Below are 19,836 nucleotides of genomic sequence, written 5' to 3'. Positions count from 1 at the left end.
CACAAATATTATTAAATTCGAAATTTCCTTAAAAACTATTAATAATATTTCTTCGTTCAGTAATGGCTCAAGTTTATTATATCAAACTTCCCTTTTTCAAAACATTTCCTTTAGTCAATTTTAATCTAAAGTTGCTTCACTTACTGTTTAAAACTTCAAGAATTTAGAATATCCGTATTCATCTGTTTTTTTTTTTTTTTTTTATTTTTTTTTTTTTTATTTTTTTTAATATGCAAAAAAGGGAGGGTGAAAATAGAAAGAAAAGCTACTTTAAACTATATTTATTCATCTTGCCTCAAAAGGCTTTTCCATGAAATATAAAACCAAGATTCTTAAACTATGCTTTATTCAGATACTCAGGTATAACGAATTTAACAAAATTTTGTCCGTTATTTCTATGTTTTGAAGTCGTCTGCTGAAGGAAATCAAGCTACAGGTCTGCTTGGTATTACAATTACTGGTCGTTGTTCTGGAAAAATAGCAGAAGCTGGAGGATTCTCGACAACGAAAATTGTGTTGGCACTGTTTCTGTTGGAAAGTCCTGGCTCGTTAGATTTGACTTTGGCATGATAACCTGTAGCATCAGTGTAATATTCGACTCTTCTGTAAACGCCGAGAGGATCCACGTATCCGTAACTGCCTTGAACGTCACCATTTTCTTTCCTAATTTCTTGGCGATGTTGTGTTGTTCCATTTCCGTCGTTCAGTGCAAATCCAAACTCGTAAGGGCTAAAAGTTTCGGGTTTAGCTGCATTATCAATGACATCACTGTACTCAGAAGCTGATTTTTGATTAACTGGAGGTAAGTCTTTTATCTCTTGACCAACAGGTACGAGAACTCTGGCACCGTTAGTCAAATAAGTAATTCCATCTGCAAAAAAAAAGTTTTAAAAAGAAACATAATAACTCCATTATTCTGAAATTGTAGTCAAGATATTCAGTAAAAGGTTCGTGGAAAAGCTGTCGAGTTCAGTTAAGAAATTTTTCATTGAAAGAAAGCTCAATCGTCAGTCCTGTTAGTAAAATAAATAAATAAATAGAAATAGAAATTGTCCTGAATTTTGTAACACATTAGTTTTATGATTTTAAAAATAATACTAACAGTTTTGTGCTGGTTGAGTCAAAAACATATTCATTTCGGGATAAAACTTCAAAATAATCAAAGAGAATTTGCATATAGTAGTGAAATATATATTGGCATACAAGCTACTTAAACTCTCTTTGCATAAATTAAACATGAAAAACATATATAGTCCAATTAATAATATTTCTATAATAATTAGATATTCTTCTTAATTAATAACACTGAATGAAAATATTGTTAACAAATTTTTAGTATTTGAAACTTTAGAAATTATTCACGCATATGGTTTGTGTGAATAGATATTTCAACATAATATTGATATTTATGCCAATAAAACTTGACCATATCCTTTTTATGTCCTAATATGGAAAGGTAACAAAATTTAAATGTTATCTTACCCTAAGAAGAGTGGAATGCGTTAGTTATAATCTATTTACTATTATTATCGAAAGGAGTCGATAGGTTGTTCAAACAATAATATATGAAGGAAAATTCCTCTTGAGTTTGCACAAGCTGCACAAATCATTCAGAAATCTTGAAGGTAATTAATAAGAAGTGATTTATCTTTTGACATGTCATAACCATTTTGAATTCACTCTTATCCTAAAAAATAAACTAAGAATTGTCCTCTGTCTATACTGACATCTAGGCAGGAGTAGAAAATTGTACTTTCATCAAGATCTACGAAATCCATTCTCGAGATTAAGTTGCAGTAAATATAAAAAAAGCTTATTGGTTATAAATCGAGAGAGCAACTAGAGAAAGATCATACAACTGCAAAATTAATCGAAAAGAAAACGATTTTCCTTTGCAAAAGATCTTTTTAAATAATATAACGTATTTTGATCAAAGGTAGTGCTTTAGACAAAAGTAAACCCATTAATATTTGCTGAAGAGGCAAAATTTAATCTGGAAGAAGCCATAGGTACAGTTATATGTGAGAAGCATTCAAGCCAGCAAACATCATGTGGGATGGTGTGTGGATTAACAGTGTGGCAAATGATATCTTTATTGTCACTACAATAGAAAAGAATGGTGTATTTAAATACTTTTTTAGATAATCTCCAGCAAAGCGCAGATAAATTTCAGTACAGTTCTTACTTCCAACTGCATCATAACTCGAAGCATAATGCTCCGGGTTACTTTTCTGCCTTTTTTCATCTATTGCTGCATTCCACATTCTGTAAGATCCTCTACGATCCTTGACTGAAATCCCATTAAAATATTTATGGAAATAATTTTACCACAAATGGCGTATGCATTAGACGTACCATTTGAAAATCCATTTTCGAAAAGTGAACAAAAATTTCATCTTGATCCATCAAACAATAGTTAAGGATTATGTTAATTTTATTAACAGTTAAATTTTAATTTAAAGTTCCTTTCCTGTCAAATTCTTAACTTCAACTTACTACTTCCGTACAGAACGTAGTTTTGGAATCTTGCTGAATATTTAATGAGGAGGAGCGGTATTTAAACCACGAAGTTACTTACAGAGTCAGAGAGAATCAGAGTTTCTGATTTACGCGAGTCTGCCTTTTTGGCCGCTCTCTCTCTCTCTCTCAAAGCTGTTATTACGCTCGGCCGTACTCAGGCCTTTGCTAAGCTTCGTAGTAAAATAAGTTAAGGGGCCAACTCAAATTGAAACTTGATAGCTTCGGCTATACTTCTTTAGTTAATCTTAATTTTACTTTAATTCTTAGTCTTTTTAGTTCAAGTGCGGGCTTTGCTTGTACACTCCCAGGCGAAGTTTGTTAAATCTTATTAAAATAATAAAGAGTTAGTTACCCTTCTATCTTGTTGTTTCTTGTCACCGAACGCAAGCGATTATTCGCTTATTAGTTCTTAGATTCCTCACTTCCAACATTAACTTAGAATTCCAAAGTGAGGTACTCTACAAATATGCTGTTTTATTCTGAAAAGACTCAGAGTTGTAATCAAGAATCACGCGTTAGCAACAAAATATTATTTGTAATTTACTTCATATTTTTAGTTGTAGTAATAATTTTCCCTTTGTTTCAATAAATAGGAAATATCGTCAGTTTTCTGTTTTTACATTATATTTTAGTTTACATTTCTTGAGACTTTATATTATTATTAACTACTTACATATGGTCATAATTTTTGAAAAAAGTAGTTATCACTGCTTTCATTCGTTTGCAAAATTAAGAAAACTTGCACATTATGTCAAACTTCTGAAATGAACAGATTTTACTGAAATTTGGTATAAATATACATTAATAACAAATACATCATTCAAAAGTCATTTTATGTAAACATCAATTAAGCTTATTGTGCAAAGATATCCAAAATCCACGTTCTGATATCAAACTGAAAATGAGTCTAATATGGGGTATGATCCCCCAGACAGATCGCGTAACGTGACGGCATATTAGCCAAGAGGCAGTTGAGGAGTCCCTGTGGCAGTCGATGCCGCTCCTGCAGCAAGGCAGGTTTTAACACTGGGCTGGTTCTCGGAGAGACATGGCGACGTGATATTCCCCTCCCACGAGCTTACCAGACATGCTCTATGGCGTTACAAGAACCCAAAACCAACTTCGCCCGGGAAAAATCAAACTATACGTCCTCTCTATACTTCAATAGCAGTCCGGAGCTCCTTTGAAAAACACATACAGTGGTATGCGGCCATCGAAATGCCTGCTCAAATTATCCACCGTAATGATGCTTTTCCCTGATGAAAAATGGATGGTGTCGTGTTCCAGGCTTTCTCCAGATACAGGTACGTCGATAATCAGCGCCCAGGCTGAATCCCCATCCATCTTTAAAAAGCACTGTGAATCACTGCATGGTTAAAGGAGTATGTTATTTGCACCATCTTAAACGCGCTCTTTTGTGTGTTGCAGTTAAGGAGGAAGCAAACAGTGGTTTTTCTGACATACTACCATTTCTCATGAAGCATTCGGGCAACCGTAGACCATAAAACTCGGGTTCCAGTGACAGCATACAGCTCACATCAGAGATGGAGAGCTGTAACAGCAGCTCTGAAAGTGCCAGATAACGATCCTTATTCGTCGTTGTGGACGAATCGATCCTGGTCGATCTTGTTCATATCTTCTCGATATGGTCAGTGTTCTGAAACTTTATGCGCAAATTACAGATGACGATGGGCGTTACAGTGAGCTCTGTAACCATCTGTGCTTGTAACTGGCCTGCCACCAATCTGCTGACAATTCATTCTATCATCCATACATTTTTAGCTACTAATTTTACTTAATACTTTATAAAATATACCTAAATCTTTCGAGAAACACAGCGAATGTCGTGAAGGAGTACGAGCATACTAGTTGCCGGAAACCCCTCGTGCGCTTATAACCCTTCCATATAGTTCCGTGGAAACGCTTGTGTATATGCTTACATATTATGTAAGCATATACACAAGCGTTCCACGACTCTATAGCTCTCTATAGCTCTATAGCTGCATAATTCTTATATAATAGCTGCATAATAATATCGACTCTATAGCTGCATAATTCTTTGACGGCATAATTAGTACCTTTGGTTCAATACTTTTTCGTAGAAACAGACACAATTAGCTATTTGTCTTAATTTTGCACTCGAGTGTATCTGTTTTTGAGTGCACTCGAGTGTTCTGTTTCGTTCTGTTTTCCTCTGAAATATCAAATGCGTCAACATTTTTGCCCTCTATTGGATTTTTCTGAGATATCCATGTATTTCTAGTTGCAGTTTTGCAAACTGAGATGCATGGTAAAAGCAAATCTCATATAAGTAAAACTTGAACTTCCATTCTTAAATGATCTTCTTCCTTTTAAATTTAAATTCCTAAATTAGTTATGTATTCTAATAGGCATCCTTATGTATAAATATAGTCTTTTTGAGAGCAGATTTTTTTAAATCGATTTTGAAAGAATTTAGGTATGTGATGTACAAATATATAAATGTCTTGTAATCAAATTTTGAAGAGATTGAGAATTAATTTTGAAATATATAAATCCAAAATTTGAAATGTGAAAATATCGCGGAAAGTGTGTAGTTATCCTCTTTTGAAGACAGATAAGATATTCATAAAAAGTTTGTAATTAAGCTTATTTTATGCAGTATTATCTCTTATTCAGTAATCTTGCATCTTTAAAGTCAAAAACTTACTCCTCATTTCTCACGATGTTTTCATATTTTACTGTAATACAATACGCGAAACCAACATAAAAAGAATTCTGTACATAGTTTTATACATTCGAAGGAAAAAGTACATAAATAACAGAAATGCGAATGTATTGCTGCGTTTTCAACCTTGTGATTTCACAGTCTTTTCGAATATGCAATTTTAGCTGCTGTATTACTAAGGAGACTCTTGTTGTAAGCTTTATTCCCGTGTGAAAATATCTTAATATGGAGGCAAGTGCGCGCATAACAGTAAGCTACTCCTACATAACCACAGGCAAATCCAAATACAGTGTCTCAACATTGGGTTGCATACTGTGATGTTTCTGCTTCCTTTTGCAATAAATATTTTTATTTGTTATCTCTTGTCTTCTTTACTACAACCTTAAATGATAAAGAATCTGTATGTATATATGCTTGTGTGTTTTCCGCATTGTTGAAAAACACGGCACCTACAGCCACCAAATTTTGAACACCTATAGCCTTCATGCACCTCGGAAACGGAATTTTGAGTTTCGAATTTATTTTGCATTTATTTTCTATTTCGTACCAATTTAATGAAATTTCGATTAATAAACTGTAATCTGAAAGCAAGCAGTGGTATCATCGTTCAAAATCAAATATTTTTATCTCCAGCGTACCACACTGTTGCCAGTTGGTAAAATGTAAGGTATTTGTCAGTTTTAATCAAAAAACACAGTTATTTAAAAACAATGCGTTGCCACTGCCTGAAATCAATTTCTTTTATCTTACACGCGCCAGCGCATTGCTATTTAGTAAAGTTAACTTTCATGATTAATTTGCTTATCACAAACCATGCGATTTAAAAAGCAATAAATGTAGTTTCCTACTTCTTAATCTGATTGATTGAAATAAAAATGTATTTAAAACATGAGATATGTAATTAGAAATATTACAATTGAAACTTGAATTGTGAAATTACACTATTTGAAGTTACCTAAAGCATTACACATTTTTTTTTCTTTTTTAAGATGTAAGTAAGATGACCTGAAGATTTCCTACATAGTAACTAAGTTTATTACAGCAGGCGCCGCTAAATGTGATCACATTTGTTCACGACTATTTTCTTAACATTAAGCTAATGGTAATATTTAGCTATAAGAAAAAAAATATCCTTTAAAATAGCAAGTGGAATTTAACTAATTTATTGTAACTAGAAACATATAAATAGGTACTTTCACAAGATTTTAATTAGGCAAATATAAAAGTTTGTTTATGAGCTCTTTGTAACGTATCCGAAAATCATGTAACCGTTACTGTTAAACGCGTCATCATCTTATCACTCGGAGAGCATCCTTCGTTCAAAGAGAACATATCAATGGAAAATATAAAACAGCAATAAAAAAAAACCTTAGTTTGGCCTAGTTTAGTTTGGTCTGTGTTGAAGGATTTTTTTTTCAGGCAAAAAAAAATGAGCAAATTTTTTTTTTTTTTTTTTTTTGAAAAAGAAGAAAGAAGGGAACTCTGTCAAAAGAAGGGATCTATGTCTGATCGCCTTCAAAATCGTAAAGTTATTCAAAAACTTCGTCATATTAAGGCTGCCTGTTTGCTGATTTTAAATGGTTGGCTAAAATCGAAACCAAGCTACCCGATGACTTAAATCTCTTACTTGGCTGCATTTCTCTATCATTTGAAAATTTTATATTATTATTTTGACTTTATCTGGCGACTTCACTTTAGTTTAGAAAACATATTCTATAATAATTTTATCGTATTAATCGAACTGTTGATTAGAATAAGAAATGTATTTTCCATATTTTCGGATACAAACGAACAGGACTTCTGCAAAATGAGGATGAAATATCGATGGAAATATCCGAATGTTAACATTAACCTGTTGTCACATTAAACATCGTCTACTGCAGACACTAATGTAGACTTTTCTTTTCGAATCGGCTTTCTTTAAATAGAATGAATAATACTTGTTATTTTTTTCATGAATTACTTCATTGCTTCTAATGCAATGCAAGCAAGAAATTCCAATATTGTGACTATTTTTACAGGAAAAATAATTATCAGTTACCTTGTGCAGTAGCACTGCAGACCAAAAACACCAACAGAGATGCCAAAGTAACCCCGAGAACTTGAGAAGAAGGCATGGTGAAAGCAGTGCTGTTGTCGCTGAGACAGTGTTCTGGTGAAATGCGTCAGATCTTCTCCTTTTACTCTCTTTTATAGCCACCATGCGCATTCCATACTCAAAAAGTATGCGTGATATTTGTTAAATTGCTTTGCATTTTCTGTTTAGTAATAAATCACCGACACGCCTTCAGACTATGCGGAGATGTGCAATCCTAAAAAGAATATATTTTACGGTCTCTTGAGCATCGATAGGAATGAATTAAAAACAGAATTTTTATTGTGAATTGGGCTAAGGCTGAGTTTATTTTGCTATTACTTAAAAAAAAACTTTTAAGACGAAATTTATTTGCATAATTTCTTTCTTTTATCATGATATACGTTTCGCACAACATTTTCTGTACGATAATTGAAAAACTTAAGCGAAAAGTCTCTTCAGCTGTTGATCAAGTAATTTTATTACTTGCATGATTTCGCGATTAATTCAGGCACCTTATTAAGAAGTTTCTATGAATAATTAAACATTGAACAATGCAGATCTGAACCTGTATACAAGAGATTTTTCAATAAATATTTTGATAAATATTTTGGAGATTCGCAATAATTTAAGAAACTCTCTGCTAAAGAGCCAAATTTAGAAATAATTAGGGGAAAGAGATGGATATAAGTCTGTAAAATAAGTATAGATATGTTTGTATTGTATTATAAATATCAGAAAATATTTTTTAAATTCTGTGCATAAAGTACTTTTTCTCTATCTAATGTAAAATATCTAGTGTTTAATATTATTAGCACAATGCTAACTGGCACGGAATTTCATCTTGAAGACACATAATGTAAACTTACGGGAAAACCTCAATAAAAAATATTATACAACCCGGTGTTTATGAATTCTGAAATCTGTGATAGTAATTTTACCTTTAATAACAATACAGTAGAAATAATAAATTAATACGACTTATGTACTGAAAATAAGATTCTGCAATAGCCATTCAAATTAATAATATATGATTCTCGTTATTGAATTAATTTGTGTTGAGGCAAATTTCGATATTTGAAGAATGTAAGTTATAAGTTACAATTTCAAGTCAACCTCGGTCAAAATATCATGCTAAGTCCTCATTTAGACTGAAATTTAAACACAGATAGCCCATGCGATTTCTCAATTTGTCTCTTGTAAATTTAAGTGTTGAAATTAAATATATGTACAATACATTCTTTATACACTGATTCTCCTAACTGCTTTCACCTGTATTTATGTGTTATCGCAACTACCTTAATAGAAGTCGCCAAATTCTGGGAACCATGCGCATAACCATTTTCAGGCAAACATGCTTATAAAAATCCATGTTCATTGCAGCTTCAATCAAGCAACGTCCCCATTTTCTTATATTTTCTTTTTGTTGTATTCCAAGTTCCAACAGTTTTTATAAAGAAATCATGATATTTTTGCCTTAACGTTAAAATATGCGTTTGTGGAATTTGCCAGCAGTGGATGAAACTGCTGGTAAATTTATGAAGGGATAGAACATTTTGCCTCAAAATCGCTAAAAGGAACAATGATGAGATGAGTTTGGTAGACAGCCAGTATTACGGAATTATTATAGCCAGTAATATCGAGGTTTGCTCGATGCTGAATCACTGCAGTTATCTTATCCTTTTTTAATCGGAAACGAATTGCTGGAAACGAAATGCAGAAAGAAGAATAGCATAAGAATATTTACCGAAAGATTTGGAGAAGAATGTGTTTTATTTTATTTTATGTGTCAAGTAATCTTTATTTAATAATTAAGATTAGTACTTTAAATTGCTGAAGTATGTTTACTTTTCCTGTTTTGCTGAAGTATATTTACTTTTCATGTTTGCCAGCTTACACTAAATATTTGGGAATCTTTTCACGAAAACCACCAACTTGCATCCGATAAGTAACTTTTACCTTTTCCTCTGCAGAAATTCGCCAAGATGATTGCGTTAATATCCAAGTACCCTTTCACCTTATCTTCCCATTAGTATTATGTTTTTTTTACATTGAATTCTTAATCTTTACTAGGCATCTTACAAGGGGTAATTAAAGTAACTTTAACACTTTCGCTGCCATCTACGATAATACTCGTAAGTGGCAAACTGAGTTTTTCTAGCGACGAGATAACTCGTCACTGATTGTCTTACCTAATTCACCGTGTACAGATATTACCATAGCAAATGAAGGCAATGTTTAGATATTTGGTATACAAGAAGGGAGAAAATAATGCACGTAATAAATGTTCAAAATGCAATACTATTTTCTTCGGCTTATTCACTTGGAAAATGTTATAAATGGATTTCTCAAATTCCTGAAATAAAACTAATCGAAAATGATATATCTTGTGTAAGAATTTTGAGTGAATGCGCAGAACGGGTTAGTATTATTTATCTAATTCCTAGTTTTCTCGTAGCTGGCACAGGGACAAAAACATTATTTCATAGGCAAACACTTACAAAAATTACTTACAGCTAAAAGTAGTCTGTTATATCTATATTTAAATGGTAAAGTAACAGAAAAATAATTTAAAAGCGTAAAAATGCAGATAGGAACTTCCGGTGTTTGAACGGACGTACTATATGAGCTTTAGCAGAGAACGTGTTAAGCTTTCATCCGTCCAGCGAGAGACAATCAAACAGCAATATTGCATCAAATTTCATTATCTGTCGAAGCACGCATCTGAACTAATGCATGTAAATAATTATTTACAATTATTCAATTGTAAATATTTATTGGTGTGCTGCGTTGTTAAATTAGTCAAACAGATGTATACGATAAAATGAACTGAACTACTCGATGTGCTGTAAATACTTGTGTGACTCACCCATACAGACATAAAGACTAAAAATACCGAAGAAAACAAATACTGTATAGGCTACATTGATGAATCAAGTCAGCATTAAGTATGCTATAATATTTTGTCATTCTACGATTAATTTAGGCAATCTCGTTATAAGGTACTTTCTTAAAAAACGAGGTTTTCGGAGATGACGGCTTTATCGTTTGCATTAAAATGTCACTGCTTAAAGTTACTAATACATACACAACAGATTTGCGCATGGATACATATTCTTTCTTACAGTTTTCTTTATAACATTTCTGCAGCTTACTTTACTCTAACAATGCAATGAACAATAAATTTAGCATACGAAAAATATATTAATCGACTATTTATATTACCAGGAGGTTTAGTATTAATAGCAGAATCTTAGTGAAATTCTCGAGATATAGAAATTTTGTAAAGAATATATCGACATCGCGATACTTCTACCTTAATCCTCGTGTTATTCATATTTAATGTAAAATAAAATTACATTATTTATCCGGAACTCGGTTACTTGTATTATCAATAGTATCAGAGAAGTTAACTACACTGAAAGCTGGTGCTTTCTTTTCGAGTTTTATTCCGGATGGTAGAATGGGTTGGCTGGGTGAATATTTTTGTAAATTCGTCGTGCAACAATCAAGTGAACTTTATGGTGGTTAAAAATATTTCGTAAGAGAAATATGAGACTATTTTCCAAGAGATCGGATGCTCTAGCGAAAGAAGCCGCCCTGGGGGTTGGGACCGAAGGTTTTTATTTAAAAACCAAAAACGAAGACATGTACTATAATATATGGCAAGCTTATTAGAGACTGGAAAAATTTATGGGATACCTCTAAAAGAAACAAAAACTATCTAAAATGTATAAAAATTAGCAAACAAAAATGGGAATTTTTAGGAGATGCAGATGTCAATCAAATTCTGACTGCACATGGAAGGTTCCTTGCTTATTTAAGAAGGTTCCACCTCTAGGAAAATGATATATGTAAAGTTTGTAATAAATTCGGCGATTCAAAGCATTTCGTTGAGTACTGTTACCTGACAGGAAGTGGGAGAGAAAAATATAAATTTGCGAAGTTTGAGGATTTATTTTATAACTATAAATTGTTTAGAAAATTTGCAAGAGGTATTATGCAAACTGCGAATGAGAATAAGAAGAATATTGGTATCGAGATATAACAAAGCAGAAAATCATACTGAAAACAGAAATAATTAATGTAACTTATAAATTTAAGATGAATTTTGATAATATAAAGAAGATTTGAATAACAACTAATTGAAAGTAAAACTTATAAAGATTTTAAACTTAGGTAAAAACACAGAAATGGAAACGACACATTTATATACTATTTCACCAAGAGTGTTTAAAATGTATGTATCTGCGTTATGTTTTTTTTTTTTTTTTTTTTTTTTTTTTTTTTTTTTTTTTATGGTAGGTTTCGCCTGCTAGGTGGGCTGAGGAGGGCCAGTGCTTAGAACTAACGAACTAATTATTTTCCGTGTTATATCTTCGAAAGTTTTCCCTTCAAAAGAAAACATTTACCTCGGGTCATCGCCACAGCTAGTCCCAAGACTGCAAGGATCTATTAATTACCGAAATGCAGTTAACAGTAAAATCTGCTTGCAGGAAATTACAAGACATTTGATATGTGGCTTAAAATTAAACTAAATTAAATAAAAGAAAAGAAAAGAAAAACTAATTCCGCCCGTTTTTCAAATATCACGACAATTACAGAGTTGCATATATTGTTATCTCTCTTTCAGCAGCTATTTTTTAAAGAAGTTACGTAGAGAAAGGTCTGATGTGGTAAAATCTCATAGCAATAACTGAAAAACTATTCAGCATCTGTTTTCTTGCTTATGAAAACAAATATTCGACCATGCTCTCATTTGTGTAGACCCATGCTTTGGAAGCCTTGAATGTACTTGCAGCAATAGAACCTGAGCAAAATATTACAAACGAATACAGCCATGCGTGTATTTTCAAATACATAAGCAAAAATTCGAAGTTGTCCTGTTTGAACCTGCCAGAATGTGAAAAGTATATATGATCTGTGTCACACGTTCTACGAATTCCATCTGCCACGTGATCTATGGATTGCATAAACCCTATAAACTACTTCCAATTAGGAAATTTCAATGCATATATTAAATCTTCGACTGCAACAACATTCAACAGCTTCTCAAAAGTAAGAAAAAATAAGGATCATTTCGCTGTTCATCGAAAACACTTACATTCATAAGCTCGAAGAAGAAGTAAACGGAAGCGGAAAAAGCGAAGTAAAAAGCGATAAGCTATAGAATGCAGTAACTGAGGATATAATATTCCTTTAATCTTTAATTATCGTATTTGTTCGCTTTTTTTTTTTTTTTTTTTTTTTTTTTTTTTTTTTTTTGTCCGTAATTTTATCGTACGAAAATCTAGAGGGGAAAATTATGCAAATAATTTAATTCACTTACAATGGGAACATAACAAATGAAAAGTATTCATGGATAGACTACCGATTACTTACATAATATTATTGTTTTAAAAGAAAACTACATCTCCGTAAGAATACATACTAATATCAACATTATCAGACTCTTAATAAGGTATCTTCATTCCTGTATTTTGAATCTTGCCCACTCTTATTATTTTCCACCATTTCTCACTAAGATTCAAATCGCTTAATGCTTCTGGAACTACTGTTCGACTGATATAGCTTACAAGTCGTCGCTATCGTGACATCATGATATAATGAGCATTACATCGAAAAACACAAGCATTACATGTCATTTTCTTGAAGCTCTTCACTATTATTGCTTCAGTAATAAGAGTCCGTGCACCCAAAATTCACAAGCAAGTTTATTAGTAAGACGAAAATGAATCCATTTTAAAATCCTGCGCAGACAAAAACATTTTAAAATTTAGGAAAATTTGCTATCTGAACACTTTGAGAAAGGGTAAAATTGCGTGAATGCTCAAACATTTTCAGAATCTTACGATGAAAATTTAAGATTAAAAATATACGAGTGAGGGAAATATGCAAGTAAATGCGATGTTTCTAAATAGATTATTATTTAAGTTGTTGCAAATCGTATGTCAAACAAAACAATTACAGTTAAAATCTACGTTTATTAAATCATGTATATAAAAATGATAGCAAGCATCGCAGAAGGATTAAAATTCAAGCATTATTAAAATGTATGCTCATCAAAAGTGTTATCCAGAGAATGTGTATAGAGTTCCACCCATTTTGGTAACATACATACGTTAGGCAGGGACTCTTGTGTAGACGTAAGCGAATTATCGCTATGTCTAGATAAGCAAACAGAAACGTACTAGAGGTGTAAAAGATCCTTTTATTAAGAAGTCAAATAAGCTGAACCGAAGGCACTTCTGGTGCGTACAAATCAGCCAGCAATTATGACGTAAACTCACAAGTAGAATTTTAAATTAAAACTAAATCTTAGTCAGCCAAAGGCTAGGCAGATATATTTAAACGCACAAGTTGGCTCTAACCTACCCAGGCGTGCAGCACAATCGACAAGAATAATGCAACGTCGTAGACAGGAACGATTATCATAGATTAACAACTAGTAATATGGAATTCAGCAGGAAGAATACGGCCTGACTAAAATAATCTCAAGCCCTCACTAAAATACATACGAGCTAAGTTTGCATTCTGGTAGGAAAAGGGAGAGAGAGAGAGAGAAGTGATTGCAATGATTCGTAACATAAAATAGCTAGTTGATTAACACGAATACTTTACAAATGTTTTAGAAATTATAGTGGGGAAATGCTAAGCACTATTTGAGAATGCTTTACACCATCTGTTTAAAACGTTCCGAGGCAGAGTTTCTTCCTGGTATATTATCATAATCGAAAATCATAATTGCTATAAAACTGGGAATGCCATTCCCGGCTGTCATGGATCGGTTGAGCAAGAGGATTCAACGGGTTCGTCCAAAACGATGGAAGGAGAGAGATTTCTTACTGCGTGACAATGCACCCGCTTCAAGGCTGGAGTTATAGTGCAGTTTCTAGCCACAAAATGTGTATCAGTTCTTAGCCACCGTCCATATTCACCCGATTTAGCGCCTAGTGACCTTTTCTTCTGCCCAAAAATCAAACCTAAATTGAAGGATAAGCACTATCATGACGTGACCGACATTCAAGCCGCAGTGACACGCAAGTTGAATAACATCCCAAACAAGAAGTTTTACGAAATTTTCGTATAATTATATGAACGTTCTGTGCGTTATGTTCAAGTGGAGAGAGACTGTATAGAACAACTGAAGAGTTAAAACCTTCATCTAAAATTTCCTCTAGTTTTCATTAATCAAGTGTAAGGACTTACAAAGAGTTACAACTTGAACTTGGTTTCTCTTACATCTGACGAAAGAAAGATGGTCTTTTACCCACTAAAAAGGAGATCTTCATCTCTGAGTTTTTTTCTGGTGTAATGTCATAAGAGTCTGTTATTTACACAATGCAAAAATAATATTGGTACCTTCTGAGTTACTTATCCATAACTAAATATATAAATATTTATATGTACATATAATTTCAGATCTCTTTCTTTAACTTGCGACTGACTAACTCTTTTTAAAACTGTTGAAAACAGGATCAGTAAGGAATTATTCTATTATCTCGTATGTGCTATCGCGGAGTAAGTAACTAGCACGTCAAACTAACAGTTGGAAGATTCGTGGTTCGAATACCAATGAGAACACGGTAAATTTTTCCTGCTCCAAAAGCTAATGTCTCTCCTCAAATAAATATACTGTTAGCGATAATTCATACCACCTACATTTGATGGTTTTGTTCCTGATGCTCTCTAGTTCGGAAAAAGGAAAGTAAGTATATAATTCATCCGCGCATATATGTAAATAGTCATCAGGTCTATGATTATAATGGTCCATGTTTATAATGCTAGATAGGGAACAATTTATTTTTCACGTTTCTCATTCTGGAAAAATCTAACTGTCTTTGCAGTACATGATGGAGGGTTTGAATAAAAGCAATGCTAATTTTCAGTTTACAGTTACCTGAAAAGGCCACAGTAGATGACAATTTCAGACAGATGGATAAAAGAGATACAGCTCAAAGTTTAGATAAATTTGCATCGTCCAGTTCGTTAAAAATTAATGCTGTACTTAAAATGTTTCAATATCCTTATTCCAAGAAAAATATCCTATTAATTCTTTCAGTTAATTGGGTAAATTTCAAAGGAAATTTAATATTATGAAGTATTAAATAGGGAATCAAAAGTTTTGTCTGAAGTGAATGGAGAATTTTTAACTTTAAGCAAGGGAGCGTTGATGAAACTAAAGTTGATTATTTTAATGATAGAACAAGTCATAAATAGAGAATATTTGCTCTCCTATTAATAAATGGAAACTATTTACAGATATTTATAGATGGAAACTAAGCCAGCATCTTTGTAGCACCATAGGTAATTGAAGAATTGCTGTACCTAGATAACTGATAAGCTTCCATCCTGACTTTTGAAATTCCGAGTGAAAACACCTTGAGAGTTGTTCCGAGGGACTTACAGCCCTTTATCTCTTTCACTAACCTTTCGAGAGAATTTCAGTTCGCTGCGTATTTTAAGGAGCCTTTTGTCGCACAGACACATTTACAAATATCCATGTCTTCCTTGAGATTTGATCACAGGCGCTTAGGTACGGCAGTCAGCGTCACTCATCACTATGCTACGTACATATAACCAATTAGCACAGACAAGTGCTACGTACACATAGCAAGTTGTTGCGCAGTATTTATTGTAATTACATTTGGTATATATATAACTTTCTCCGTAATGACATAACTTATGCTCAGTATTATTCGGTATACAATGTCAAAAATAGATAGTATCTGAACAAAACAACTACTCAAGTAATGAACAGTATGTAACCTGATACTTCATGTATAAGGTAATTATTTATTAGACATGCTAAACGTATCAATATAATCTGTTATAATCCATGACTGTATTTTTCTTCTAGTATCTTATTTGCACACGTACATAATTATTTCTTTTTGTATTTAATAAATGCCATCTGTTCTGCAGTGCTGCGGCCTGGCAGCTAGTGATGACTCCCAGTTGGTTGGTAACCAATTTCAAGTAGACCTGGAACGGGAACCAATTCAGCGGTTGTGCAGTTAACCTCTACACTGTTTGGGCGACGAAGTAAATATATAGCAATTTTAAAAGGGAAAGGGGAGAATTTAGAAAGTCTACAGTCTGTTGATAATATTTGTGATATCCGAATCAGACTTATGTATGGCTCGAAGTAAAAATGGCAAAACTTTAAAGTCAAGACGTTAGGATGAACGCATTTGTAAGCTCAAAAACTGAATTTAACTAGCATTCTAAATATAATGACTGAAATTTGCTGAGCTGTTTAAGATGTACAGTTCTAACTACCAGAACTTCATCTATTCGTATCTCTTATTCTTTCTAAGGCAATTACAAATAACTGTCTGTTAATTAAATGAGTTCTTTTTAATTTTTAGTACATTTAAATATAAAAAGGTGATGTGTAAAACGTATTTTAAAGAAGGGATTAAATAAATATAAATGATAATCATTAGCCTACAATATTCTATAAATAGATAGCCTACAAACATTAATGGAAAAGAAAATACATATTGTACACTATGCCATTTTTCTTTGCCATTCGTAATTCATATGTTATATGGTACACTCTTCTTTATTTACTTCGTGATCCATTGCTTACCATGAGATGTTTATTTCCCCTAAAAACGCAATAAACAGAAGAGATGAAGTTATTTGGATTCTTTATCTACGCACCTAAACTTTTTTCCTCGCGACCTGCAAGTTAATGATCGTCAGTTGCTTTCAGTTAGCCTAGGGTGTAATTAGATCTGGATTTTTCGAATATCCGATTCGCTGCTTGCCTAAGTAGTTTAGCTGTTTTAAATTCTATTGTATACGGACAACATGTGATTGTGCAAGATAATCCCAATAACATCTGTAATGCATAGCATCTGTAATATTAAATTACATAGAGGTACATTTTCGAGTATTAGTGATCGAGTGGTTAAGAACGCTACGACTCGACTTCGAATATTGGGAACAGGCTGGATGCATGAAAGTATTTTGTGAGTCTCCTCTTATATAATAAAAATATGAGCAAGTTTCTCACGGAAAATCCTTCCGAAAACGTTTCCTTTCTTTAGACAGATAGCCCTCAGGTACATCGTCACATTCAAACGAACAAACACCCATTTTAATTTAATAACGAACGGCAGAAATTTACTAATTGTTAGTTGTATTATTATTCAGAGAGCATCATTTAGCTCTTCATCTGTGTAGTCTTTAACGCTGCGATGAGTTTAGATAGGTCGACTGCGTATCAAAGACATTAGTATTAGAATAGTAGCAACGGTTGCACGACCAAGCGAAGAACGTCGAATAAGAAAAGAATTCATTCGCTTGCGCATGGCGGGCGACTATGCGGTTACTTTAGCAAGCAGCCTTGACATGGACATGAAATTTCATGATTTTACGGTTCGAAATTTTTTAGCTTCTGCAAAAAAAATTCTCGAGCTTCTAATCAAAAAGGAAACTGAAGAAGAAATGTAAAATAGGTTAAAATAACATTTGGAAATGTATGTGTCTCAAATCTATCGATAAAAGAAAGCACTAATTAAACATAAAATTCAACAAATTTCCATTTCATTAGAAAAGCGCAAAAAGTTCTAAAAGAAAATTTAATTAAAAAGTTTGCTTCAAATAAAGATATACAATTACTTTAATGGTTATGTATAGCCACATTATTACTTTCATGTTACTTTAAATTATGTAGAAAAATGTGTCAAATTGAAAAGAAATTTTTATCGTGTGTTCGCTAATTTTTATGATATGCTTCGAAAGTAAATAATTGAACAGTTTTAAAATGCTGAGTACCGTTTGCTTACCATCATTATGAATTTGCTTCGTTGTAATTTGAAGGCAACTTACAGATTACTTTACAGTTTTGACTGCTTAAATGCAAATAGGTTTCTATAATTTTAAAAAATAGGACATGAAAAGGATGCTAATATAAAGATATATTAAACTGTAATAAAAATATATTTTGAAAGTACATCGTACACAGTTTCACATTTTAAAAGTGTTTTAAAAGTTGCAACCGACTAGAGAAGAATCCTTGGAAATGCGAGGATTTATAACTGCGTTTGGAATTCAGTTGCTATTTTTTCGCTGAGTGCCTGAAGATAGTAAATGAATTTCCGATTATTTTTCTCTGAAGTTACGACTGTATTCTTCAGATTATTAGATTAGTATCATCAGGTAGAATGAACTTGGCCTAATGGTTGCACCTTTTAATTTGTAATGGGACGAATCCCAGTCACTTGTCATACGAATGGAAGTTTTATGCTGCCATCGAAAGGTTTGCTTTAATTGCCCATTCCTTTAAAGACCTGAGTTTCAAATCCAGAATCTTCTTTCTTCTGGGCGTGTTCTGTACTGCTCTGTACGTCATTATTGTGCAGTGATAATTGCACTACATAAAATACAAACTTTAATAAAAATAATTCATGTATGATAATGTTCGTCAGATTACTGACTTAGGGTGAAAGTTTATTTTTGACACTTTTAATGTTATTTTATTTACAGCTAAAAATGATAAAAAAAAAAAAAAATACAATTTTCCTCTCTATTCCAATGCTTTTAGGTACGAAGCATTACATCTGGGGCATGAACCTTTCGGAAACGTTTTGAAAGTGTTATTCGGTGAATTCTTTACTTGTCTCAATAATCTTTCATAGCAACTCTCTGTTGCTATGATGTTTGGGGTTCATAGCAACTCTCAGTTGCTATGAACCCCAAACAAGAACTTTTACGAAACCATATTTTAAAGTTGATTCCATCGCTGAAGGACATATTTCAACGAAAATATCCATTTTGATCGCTATCGAATGCAATTTAACGATTTTTGTGCGTGACAACTGTATGTAAAGACAAAATAAAGGACTCTTTTTCCCCAAACGAATTAGAAAATTGATTTAAAATGTATTCAGAAGAGATATTTTCGTAGCGTCTGTACGTACGTACGTAAGTATGTATGTATCTTGCATAATCAAAAACGAATAATCTCAGAACGTTGAAATTTTGTACGTGGGACTGCAATAACATTTAGATATACATCTCCCTATCTGGTTTCAATCAGCCTCACCAAAAAGTATATAAATATATGTATATATATACACTCTGTTACCCGGCTCAGTGATCTCAGTTTTTTTAGCCTTATATGCTAGTAAATTGTACATTTTTTGCTTTAATAATGATTGAATTATGTTGTTCTTATCTTCCGGTTTTCATGCCTTTAGTTAATCTGCATCCAATATTTGTAGAATTATCAACAATTTAAAACTTGTTTAAGTGAGGCTAAGCCTAATTTTTGTTTCCTATAGCACCCATATTTGCTTACATTTGAAGCAATTAGTGAATTCAGATTCTGCACCTTCAGTGCCTTTTTGCCGAGCGGGAACAAAATTAAATTTTCATTTTTCTGCACCGAAAAATCTGCCTTGTTGCTTGCTGGCTGAGTTGCTTGTTTTTGTGTTTTTGCGTAAAAACTGTAATTTTAATTGTAAAAATTGTTTTAAAATTATTTTAACTGTATTTGGTGTATATGTTTTTCTACGTGTTA

General features: G+C 32.7%; 1 protein-coding gene across 1 annotated transcript; it reads right to left on the bottom strand.

Annotated features, from left to right (window-relative positions):
* Window positions 1-329: 329 nt before the first annotated feature.
* Window positions 330-7,419, bottom strand: Lcp9 (Larval cuticle protein 9). The gene is made up of 2 exons (XM_035368135.2): window positions 7,269-7,419; window positions 330-871 (listed from the first exon to the last, which is right to left on the bottom strand). Exons 1-2 carry the CDS (start codon window positions 7,342-7,344, stop codon window positions 426-428), a joined length of 522 nt encoding a protein of 173 aa, XP_035224026.1. The 5' UTR covers window positions 7,345-7,419; the 3' UTR covers window positions 330-425.
* Window positions 7,420-19,836: the final 12,417 nt, after the last annotated feature.

Source organism: Stegodyphus dumicola, chromosome 10, assembly GCF_044657685.1.
Source record: "Stegodyphus dumicola isolate Sdum_Otavi_A_Nest chromosome 10, ASM4465768v1".
NCBI lineage: Eukaryota > Metazoa > Arthropoda > Arachnida > Araneae > Eresidae > Stegodyphus > Stegodyphus dumicola.
Note: the sequence above shows the minus strand (reverse complement) of the source record. Positions and strands in the feature narration are given on the sequence as shown.

Bases quoted from the DNA above. Each gene is read 5' to 3' on its own strand.
- Lcp9 (XM_035368135.2), bottom strand. From the start codon at position 7,344: ATGCCTTCTTCTCAAGTTCTCGGGGTTACTTTGGCATCTCTGTTGGTG. The intron at 872-7,268 runs GTAACTGATAAT...TTTTTTTTGCAG, and splicing joins CTGCAGTGCTACTGCACAAG to ATGGAATTACTTATTTGACT.